At 38.0% G+C, this 11,322-nt stretch overlaps 1 protein-coding gene across 1 annotated transcript in view; it reads left to right on the top strand.

The window, feature by feature from the left end:
* Positions 1 to 10,954: 10,954 nt before the first annotated feature.
* LOC125238684 (diacylglycerol kinase 1) overlaps positions 10,955 to 11,322 on the top strand; it is a 191,519-nt gene continuing 191,151 nt past the window's right edge. The window contains exon 1 of the mRNA XM_048146079.1: positions 10,955 to 11,146. Within this exon, the coding sequence (XP_048002036.1) occupies positions 11,099 to 11,146 (48 nt within the window). The 5' untranslated portion in view covers positions 10,955 to 11,098. The remainder of the gene's footprint in view (positions 11,147 to 11,322) is intronic.

The following is an 11,322-nucleotide window of genomic DNA, read 5'->3' as shown; positions in this document are numbered from 1 at the left end:
AATAAGTCTAGTTAACCCTTTGGGTTGGAAGCTCAGATGGCAGTCGCTTTCGTAAAAACTAGTGCCTATGCCAACTCTTGGGATTAGTTGTCAAAGAGGACCCCAGGCTCCAATGCCGGGATAACGCAATGAGGATGATGACTAAAATATTGAAATTAAAAAAAAATTTATCCCCTAAACAATAGTGTGTAATCATCTCTCACGTAGGTATTTATTTATTATTAGTATAACTGGGCTTACTCTTGGCCACGGACTAGTCAAAGGCAAAGACATAGCCTACGCTGGAGTGAGCTCGCCCAGAAGATGCCTGTTCACCTTCATCAAAGAGGATCAAGTATTACGGAGTTATATGTCTTTGCCTTCATTAAGAAAACTGGATTAGACCTGATCCGATATACTTGTTTACACTGGCAAAAACTTTCACAACATACTGATATATGATCTTAATGAAAAATCAATATTTCATCTAATCGTATCCATAGATAAGGTTACAGCACAGTGCAGTAGATACGTCACTCTGTAAAAATAGTGCTTGTGAAGTGAACAGTGTTCTTCATTTATGATACTTTGTTGGTATTAATAACACGTGTGTAATATCATTAAGGAGTACCTATTAATAAATTTGTTTTTTATCGTGCAGAAACATCTGCGAGCGATATTACATATTTTAAAACTAAAGGAAAAATGGAAAAATTCACACCTCCGGCAGGACTCGAACCTGCGACCTCTGGCTCCAGCAAAACCAGAGGTTGCAGGTTCGAGTCCTGACGGAGGTGTGAATTTTTCCATTTTTTCCTATAGTTTTAAAATTGAAGTATATAAAAACAAAATATTAACACTTTCGAAACCGGGCTCTACGCGGCGCTACGACATTTTCGCTACATACGGGGAAACCCATGTAATCGGCTACGCTTCTACGAGCGGTGTGCCCGACAGTCGGGTTCTTGGTAGCGAAAGTGTTAAATAGTAAGAGAAACGTAGTCTCATATTAGTTGCGTATTTGGTATTATCATTTAATTTTACAGAGTTTGAATACGCACGAAGCAAAATAAACACTTTTTACATCATTCTATATTACCAACAAGTAGAAAAATACAGATATCTACAACTACAACATATTTAGAATAGTGATGTGCAAGTTGCGGAAACTTTCCAAAAAAATCTTAAATTTCTTGAAAAATTCACGAAACTTTCACGAAAAATAAAGGGAATTTAAGATTGTGTGCGTGCGTGCGTGCGTGTGTGTGTGTGTGTGAGTGTCTAGGACGAAAATTCACTTACATGTTTTTGGTGTGCGACAGTAAGCTTTCATGTTTTTTTTATGGGATAAGAGGCAAACGAGCAAACAGGTCGCCTGATGGTAAGCCATCACTGCCGCCCATGGACACTCGAAACACACCAGAAGTGTTGGTGTTGGAGGTTGCTCTGAAAAATACTAGTCTTTACGTTTTGAGAATTATTACTGCGTAAATCATTAAACTTAGCTCCGAAGCTTGTTTAAGTATATGTGGAGAATCTCCACCACTGGATATCCGTGGCGCTGTAAACGGCGGCCATCTTTAATTTCGTTAGGACCGATCTTCCGGATAACGCTTAATTGCCCCGATATCCGGTTCAGCTTATCTCTCGATAGGAAAATGGGCTAAAAGGGATTAATAACGAAGGGCATAAGAAGATTTAATCAAAGCGTTTCGCTCAAAGGCTTATTATTAATAATTGAGTTGACAATGGGCTACTTTCCTTTTTGTCAAATCAGCTTCTTTTTAATAACTGCCGAAACAAATTTGAGTGGTTTACTAAATTGGAATTCATATAAATTTGTGTTGAGTGACTTCACGGTCAACTCAATTACTTACATTATAAATTTTATATAATTAAGTACTTACTCGTTTCTTATCAAGGTAACATATCTGTAAGTATAAATAATAATAAATAAAGATATATTGTAACCAACCAAGTAAGCCGCTCTACGTGTCTCGCCTGCATTACTCCGCCGTGGCCGACGAAGTGGTGGACTACGTTCGCCGGAGGGTGCGTCCCACGAGATATAACGTTAATATATATAATTTCATGTTACTAACGTTCAGCAGCAATAATGAACGTTAGATATAACACCAATATCAATACTTTTGTAAGAAATAACGCTGAGTTGCCATAATATTAGTTTTACATAACGTTTTTTAATATAACGTTTACGTTACTTAATTTCAGTTTATATACCATACACTACGTATACCGTTCACCGTGCATAACATTTCTTAATATAATGTTTAAATTAGCTAATTGCAGTTTATATACCATACACTAAGTATACCGTCCACCATAAATAACATTACTTAATATAACGATTATATTAGCTTAATATCAGTTTATATACCATACCGTTCTCCATATATAATACTTAACTGTTGCTAAGAAAGTAGGTTTAGGTTAGGTTAGAACTGCGACCCCCACACAAAACTGTTGCTAAGAAAGTAGGTTTAGGTTAGGTTAGAACTGCGACCCCCACACAAAACTGTTGCTAAGACAGTAGGTTTAGGTTAGGTTAGAACTGCGACCCCCACACAAAACTGTCGCTAAGAAAATAGGTTTAGGTTAGATTAGAACTGCGAGCCCCACACAAAACTGTTGCTAAGAAAGTAGGTTTAGGTTAGGTTAGAACTGCGACGCCCATACAAAACTGTTGCTAAGAGAGTAGGTTTAGGTTAGGTTAGAACTGCGACCCCCACACAAAACTGTTGCTAAGAAAGTAGGTTTAGGTTAGGTATATAAATTGATATCGGGTAGTTTTGTGTTGTTTACATCTCCGGTGACACTTTGCTGGGACGTCAGTCTTCCGCGACCACGGCCAGTGCAACCTGGCCGAAACGTTGGGAAAAAAAAGGTAAAAATAATGTTAATTAATCGCGTTCGACCTGTGTGTGACTTTAAATAGGTTTAGGTTAGGTTAGAACTGCGACCCCCATACAAAACTGTTGCTAAGAGAGTAGGTTTAGGTTAGGTTAGAACTGCGACCCCCACACAAAACTGTTGCTAAGAAAGTAGGTTTAGGTTAGGTTAGAATTGCGACCCCCACACAAAACTTTTGCCAAAAAAGTAGGTTTAGGTTAGGTTAGAACTGCGACCCTCACACAAAACTGTTGCTAAGAAAGTAGGTTTATGTTAGGTTAGTACTACGACCCCCACACAAAACTGTTGCTAAGAAAGTAGGTAAACCTACTGTGTGCGGGTCGCAGTTCTAACCTAACCTAAAGGTTAGGTTAGAACTGCGACCCGCACACAAAACTGTTGCTAAGAATGTGGGTTAGGTTAGGTTATTATGCATTTAAAATCTTACACACAGAATGAACATTACGCCTTTTGATGTTAGATTAATTGAAAAATATATGTTATTAATATTAGGTATCCCAAACGTTATAAACATAGATCTTAGATATTATGAACATTACACCTTTTGATGTTAGAATAATTTATTTATATATTGTTTAAATATTAGGTATCCCTAACGTTATATACATTAATCTTTATATACACTGATATTATAGAAAATAAACATTATCCACTTCGAAATTAGATTATTTGCTATTATCGATTTTGAGCATTATAACCAGTGAACGTTATGCTGAACAAGCTTATACAAAGTGAGCGTATATATTATAAGTAATATACGATACGTTCTTATATCTCGTATTACTTACCCTTCGCCGGAAGACTGGCTTCACGCTGAGGGTGCAGCAGCTGCAGTCGCGCCGCTACGTGCACTTCAGCTCGTTTGTTGTGCGCGTGCCGAGGCCGCTGCAGGACACCATCGCGAGTGCAGACTTCTGGCCGAAGGGTACATGTAGTCTTTCGACGGTTCCGGGGCAACCTGCCGAATTCTACGCCCGGACAGACGACGCAACGAAGTCTCGACGTTACGTTGTCACCTAAATCTAGATGACGTTTCTTACTTTTATGTGTTTATTTTTTATGCTCTTATGTATTTTTAGTTACTCAGTGCTTTGGTTTTTACTGTCATACTGTGTAACATATTTGAAATAAAAATAAATAAATAAATTGTAAGACATTTTTTACACAGATTGACTGAACCCCACGGTAAGCTCAAGAAGGCTTGTGGGTACTCAGACAACGATATATATAATATACAAATACATATATACATAGAAAACATCCATGACTCAGGAACAAATATCTGTGCTCATCGCACAAATAAATGCCCTTACCGGGATTCGACCCCGGGACCGCGGCTTAGCAGGCAGAGTCACTATATACCCGCTATACCAGACCGGTCGTCAAACAGTATAGATAGAAGCATCATGCATCAGTATTGTCCGTAAATATAGAATATGTATTATCCTTGACTTTTTATTATCTAGTGAGGTACAAAATGTCCAAAATCATAAGGTACTGTAGGTATATTAAAATTAAATATTCATAAAGTAAGTCCAACCCTCGTTCTACCCTCTAAATAGACTAGACAGATACTTAAACGTGCTTGATAAATTCAAATGTATGAAATAACAGTTTTCAAAAGATATGAAACAACGAAATATTCGTAGAATACAGACAAAACGAGTAAAACACACAAGACGTGCAGAAATTGCAAAATAAAGGCACTGTGCAAGTATACGAACGATGCATAGAAAGCAAGCGACTTTTCGCATCGCTGGGTGCTTTTAGGATTCCGTATTCCGTATAAAGATACAATACAAATATTATTTATTGCTCACCAATATTAAAAATTAAATTAAATTAAAATATTGTGGGACACCTTACACAGATCAACCTAGCCCCAAACTAAGCAAAGCTTGTACTATGGGTGCTAGGCGACGATATACTTACGTATATAGATAAATATATACTTATATACATAGAAAACATCCATGACTCAGGAACAAATATTTGTGCTCATCACACAAATGAATGCGCTTACCGAGATTCGAACCCGGGACCGCGGCTTAGCAGGCAGGGTCACTACGGGCTAGGCCAGACCGGTCGTCGCATTAAAAGATCATGACATCAAAAATTAAGCACATAACTTTAACCATCCAGATCGGTGGGCCAAATTGGCTACAGACTGGACACCACCGATTAGCCGGGGCAGAGATAGGCCAAAGAAAAGATGGCGGGATGACCTCGACGCTAGACTTGTGTCGTTCACGAACTATGAACTGTTAGGAATAAAATCCCATCAATGACCGAAATGAACTGAATCTTTCCGTGCTCTGTGAATCGGTCTTTGCTCATTTATTTCAGTATAGGATCGGCGAGCGCAAGCGGTTTGGACCGAGAACGAGTAGTGTGTGACTGCGCCGACCGAGAGCGAGCTATTTAGCAAAGCGACACAAAAACGTCAAGTTTTCATATTAAGATTCGGTTACTTACAACCTTTCGGCCCGGAATTGTATTATCTGTGGAATATTCGTATCATTTTGACACTAGTCGATCCCATTCGTTCTGATTTTTCCTACCGTAGTGGTCGCTGGTCTGACTGAACTAAATGAGCAAAGACCTAAAAGAGCGAACTAGTTCGTGGGAGCGATTGAACGAGATCGGAGCGCTCCGATTAATGAACGAAACGGCACAAGCCTACTCGACGCACTTTGCAGCGACTAGCCGAAGCAGGCGGCAAATCGTGATGGATGGCGGAAGAAAGAGGAATCCTTTGCCCAGTAGGACACAGTTATAGGCTAGGAAAAAAAACTTTAACTATGATTTGATTTTTAGATAATAATCTAATATAATCTCATCATAGTTCAAGTTATGTAAAACTTATTAGATTTTTCCGAAAAAAAAAGGTAAAATTGATAATCACTAGTAAAGTACCTAATAGTAAGGTAGGTTTCGTTTAGCTCAGTGTTGCCTAGCAGAAATTTTCACCAGCCGCCACTGTAAGAGACAATAAATAATACTAAACGAGAAACCATATTATGAATGCTACTTTGCTATTCCACGAAATGATAGATTGTGGTTGAAAACGTTATATTTTGTTTCATTTGTTTATTATCAACAGCAGATCGACAATAAAAAAAAACCGAAAATATAGCTTATATATTCATAGAAAACACTTAATTAAACAAAATCATTCAGAACATTCTAGAAACAATAACATAACATTAATTCACGGAGCTTCCAAGCCATATAAACCACCGATCGTTTACCCGCCATGTTGGATACGGATATAAATCTGATACCGGTATCGGATAACGCGGTATTACCGGTATCGTTTGTCATTATCGCTCCCAGCGCCATCGAATGGCGGGTGGATAAAACAGATATTTATTATGAGCTTCTATGGACAGAGGTGTAGTGTGTATAAAGTTTTATATTATTTTGTACACACGATTATACTTGAAAGATCTATACGTCAGACATTTTCGACCGGTTTGGCCTAGTGGATTACCTTGACTATGAAGCCAGAGGTTCAAAATTGCAGATTACAGTTTTATGTTAATGTTATTTTTAGTTTACTGAATGCGAGTGGTACAAAATGAAAAATATCAAAGATATTAGTCTTATATTGACCGGGATATAGACTGTGATTACCTTTTTAGTTTTTAGTTACCTTTTTGTCATTAGTCTAATGAAAATAACCATGAATCATTCAAAACTCTTAAAGATATTAGTGTTGATAACAAGCTTACGAAACTAAACTAAGAACCATAGTAATAACGACGAAATAAAGTGTTTTAAATCCTTCTTATTAAGTAATATTAGCTGAACTTTACGAATCATTGCAGCCTTTTCCCTCAGCTGTTTCTTAACTTGATCAAATTCCACAAGTTCATCTTCAATTTGTTCCCTCATCACTTGGTCTTTATACATCATCACCGGTGGATTCTCTTAAGAGTGGTTTTTGATGCCACATGCAGTGTCCAGGACACTAATAATTTCTTCTCATTGTTACTTATTCGCCATTGAAAGCTGAATTATTCTAATCATTGCAGCCTTTTCCCTCAACTGTTTCTTAACTTTATCAAATTCCATAAGTTCCTCTTCAATCTGCTCCCTCATCACCTGGTCCTTATACACCATCACAGGTGGATTCTCTTTAGGGTGAGTTTTGATGCGACATGAAGGGTTCAGTGTAAACCCAGGATCCGTACGAAAAGATATGTAGCCAAAATTAGACATATATTCTGGACTGGATAGATGTGGTCTGCCTGATATCCGCACTGTGTACTGCTTGCCTGGACATGGTAGTTTAAGCTGATGTATTTTTGTTGTAAATTGGTTAAATGTGCTCCTTTCTGAATACAGTTGCTGGTATTCCAGGCCAGTGAACGAATACTCAATGATATAAAATATATTTATGTCATGCCACATCAACATGTCACTTAGAGGAAACATCCATTTGAAGACAGCAATAGAACTATTTATAGTTACCTCAATAACTTCTGGAGCTTTAAGTATTGATACCATTTTTAAATCTACATCATTCGTGTAGTTAACACATTCAAAATTATTACACATTCGCAAATTTAAAGATGCTCTTAGATCTTGACGGGCTAAACTGTAAGGTTTTATACTTTTCAAGTTCCATAAACATGAATAATGGAGAGTATATATAAGGTTTATATGCCCTTGACATATTTGTATGTTATCATTTTCCTGAATAGTTAAAAGTTTGTAAGTAATACCATCTGACTTTGAGTCCCATGAGCATGTGAGGGTTTCAAAATTGTCAGAAATGCAGGTAAACTTGGTTAAGTTAGGATAGTAGTTGACTTTACATCTTAAATAGTCTGAACAGAGGTAGCCACTAAGATCGCAGCATTGTAGTAATAGATCTTGAGATTCAGGAACAAGAACAGATTTGATCGTAGTTGCGTTGACATCTTCAGTAACCGAATCTATGTCTTCCTTAGGTATTATCTCAAGATCATTTGTGTCAGCAGAGCAATATACTTCGATAGGTCCTTCTTTGATATGACAAACCCGATCGAAAAGTATAGATGAGGGTATAGATAGTTCTGGTGTAGCTTTTGTAGCAACTATTGCTGTAAGCAGTGCTAATAGCTTTAGTTTAACTTTATACATTTCAATGGAAACTAGCAATAAAATATGTCTCTTTGATAAAAAATGTATTTATGTATGTATCTTCTGGGCGAGCTCACTCCATCGTAGGCCACGTCTTTGCCTTTGACTAGTCTGTGGGCAAAAGCCCATTTATAATAATAATAAAAAACTTAAATTTCAACGTTATATATCTACGAAATATTTAACTGTAATCACGCTGTTGAAATCTTCTTGGTCACAGTTTAGTTTTAGGTTTATAGAAGTTTTACTTTCATAACACCATACTTGTTTTTAACATTTTCTTACGACTTTCTGTGTAGTGCAAACTCTGAGGGTCAAACTCACAAGAAGAGTTGAATATAATATCACTGACTGAACATCGTTGTAAGAGGACAATATACATATATTATAGTAAGGATCGGTTGCACCATACCGTCTGCCACCATTAAAGCGTTCGCTATATTTTTAACCCCCCCCCGCAAAAATGAAGGGGTGTTATAAGTTTGACGTCTGTCTGTCTGTCTGTCCGTCTGTCTGGCGGTCTGTTTGTCTGTCTGTCTGTGTGTGTGCCTGTCTGTGGCATCGTAGCTCCCGAACGGATGAAACGATTTAGATTTTTTTTTGTCTGAAAGCTGAGTTAGTCGGGAGTGTTCTTAGCCATGTTACATGAAAATCGGTCTACTATGTCGCGGTCGGCGGTTTTTTCAAAATTTTTATTTTGTGGTTAGGTTACGGTATGGGAAGTTCTATAAATCTACTACGTTAATGTCTGCTAACTGTGGATGATGCAACTGGCCCTACTAGGTAATTAGGTATGTCGGGAATTTCCTTGCATAGCTATTTTTAATTACTATGATAAAGGCATTGCAATACATAATAATACAAAATACTTATCTTTTCCCTTATAACAAACCACAATAAAGGAAAAGCGGATTTTTGTCCTCCATCAATACAAGCGCGGATCCAGCTTCGTGCCCAGGGGGGGGGTCACGTGGTAAAGGCCCGGGGCCGCAGGGGGGTCACGTGGTAAAGGCCCGGGGCCGCAGGGGGTCACGTGGTAAAGGCCCGGGGCCGCAGGGGGGGTCACGTGGTCTATTTGTATGGCCAACTTAGGCTCCAGGGGGGGGTCATGACCCCCATGACCCCCCCCTGGATCCGCGCATGAATCAATAAATACTCTATATAATATGTATGATGTTTTTATATAAAATTTACTTAAATACATAGAAAATGTACATGAATCAGGAAGAAATATATTATTATATGCTCATCACATAGTAGAAGGTAGGGCATAGCGAATGATATCCCGCTTTGTGTGGTAGGGCACAGCACAGCGGATATCATCTCGCTCGAATCTAGAGCAGAGCCCAACTGGGGAAGTACCTCCGCCTTACAGAAGACCGCAGCCAAATAGCACTAGACCCTACTCATAGTGTTGTGTTCCTGCCGGTAAGTAAGGCTGCCTGAGCTCAACGAGGGTGCGGTGTGCTGGTGACGGAAAGACCTACGGAACTAATTTGTTCCGTCTACTGTCCTTTGAGTTTTGAGTCGTCAGCAACCCGAACCCTCCTTGGAACTTGTACACTCCTTTTTGCTGTGTACTTAAAACAGCAAAAAGGAGTGTACAAGTTTATAATGGGTTTGCAACGCGCATGTGACACTCCTTGAGTTGCAGGCGTACATAAGGTTACGGTGACCGCTTTCCATCAGGCGGACCGTATGCTTGTTTGCCACTGACGTAGTATTAAAAAAATCCCTTATCATTATTCGATGTACAGTGTGTACCGAAGTTTGACAGCCGTTTAGTCGTTTATGGATTATTATCACTTTCAGCTATTTAGAATTGTCAAACTTTAATTATCTTAATATTGTCTTCGGTTACCGCGATAGTTACTCATGAAATAAAACTATGGAAACGGATTAAATCGCGTAAAACGAATTTAAAATACATCCCGACGTTTCGAACTCTTTACAGCGTTCGTGGTCAACGGGTGACTGAGGAAAAATTACAATGTGCAAAAGCTACCCACATAGAAGAAATATTAACGAACCATGACCACAAATAATATAGATTTAATTATCTTATCTGTAGAAGCGTCCGCAAAGGGACGTCAAGTGGTCACGTCACTTCAACCCTAACAAGTGCTACGTAGCAATGCTGATTCTAACGTTGGTAACCAAACATTCATATAATAATAGGCTACTTGCCTCCTAGTCAAATCAGCTTCTTTTTAAGAACTGTCAAAACGAATTTGAACCCCTTGCTAAAATGGAATTAATATGAAATCGAGTTGAGTGACGTCACGCTCAACTCAGTTACCTTATATATTTCTACCTTGGATTTAAAAATAACTTCTGTCCATGTTTTGTTATAATTATGTGATGCTTTATTTCGTGCATATTATAATAGTACATTACGATACTAGTGCGAAAAAAAGACGTTTTTTTTACGCACTAGTGCGAGAAGTGGTTGATTATATGCCAGGTCGAAACTTCGGAGGCTCATCTGTACTGAAAAACGTCGTACGACACACGTGCGAAAAGGAAATTCGTAACTCGTTTCGAACTTCCCTTTTTTCGCACTAGTATCGTAATGTACTATTTTATTTCCGTTGTACTTTGCTTCTTTGCTGTGTACACGTTCAAATATATCCTTTCTACTATAACATAATTCAAGGGAGTGTACAGGATGACATAATGTTCTTTAAATCCTGATAAGAACATTCCATCTATATTTTATTATATGTCTATGTTGTTTACTACATAAACGTCAACTTGATAGAAGTGTATTGCCATACCTATAATTGTGAACTTTTCCTCCTCAGTAATATAACTTGTATGAGGAAAAATATAATTGACAAGAATTCCTGTTGACACTTGTATTTGTATGAGTGCTGCTTGTGATAATAATTGTGCTATTTTTTTGAGAATTGAAAGTGCAAAAATAATATCTGTGTAAGATATACAGTTAAAAATCAGGAATAGCGATAGTAAAACGGTTTTATTATTAGTGAATGGTGATAATAATGTTGTTGTGTTGTGTGTATATTTTACGCAGATACGATTGTTTTTAGTGATTATGAACATGGATACAAAATATACAAATTCATTGCCATCGGAAGCTGAGGTAATTTAAGTGATTTCGTAATAAATATTAAACATTTTTGAAAAAACCCCCGACCGCGACATAGTAGACCGATTTTCATGAAACATGGCTAAGAACTCCCGACTAACTCATCTTTCAGACAAAAAAAACCGGCCAAGAGCGTGTTGGGCCACGCTCAGTGTAGGGTTCCGTAGTTT

The sequence above is a fragment of the Leguminivora glycinivorella genome, chromosome 24 (assembly GCF_023078275.1).
Source record: "Leguminivora glycinivorella isolate SPB_JAAS2020 chromosome 24, LegGlyc_1.1, whole genome shotgun sequence".
Classification (NCBI taxonomy): domain Eukaryota; kingdom Metazoa; phylum Arthropoda; class Insecta; order Lepidoptera; family Tortricidae; genus Leguminivora; species Leguminivora glycinivorella.
Note: the sequence above shows the minus strand (reverse complement) of the source record. Positions and strands in the feature narration are given on the sequence as shown.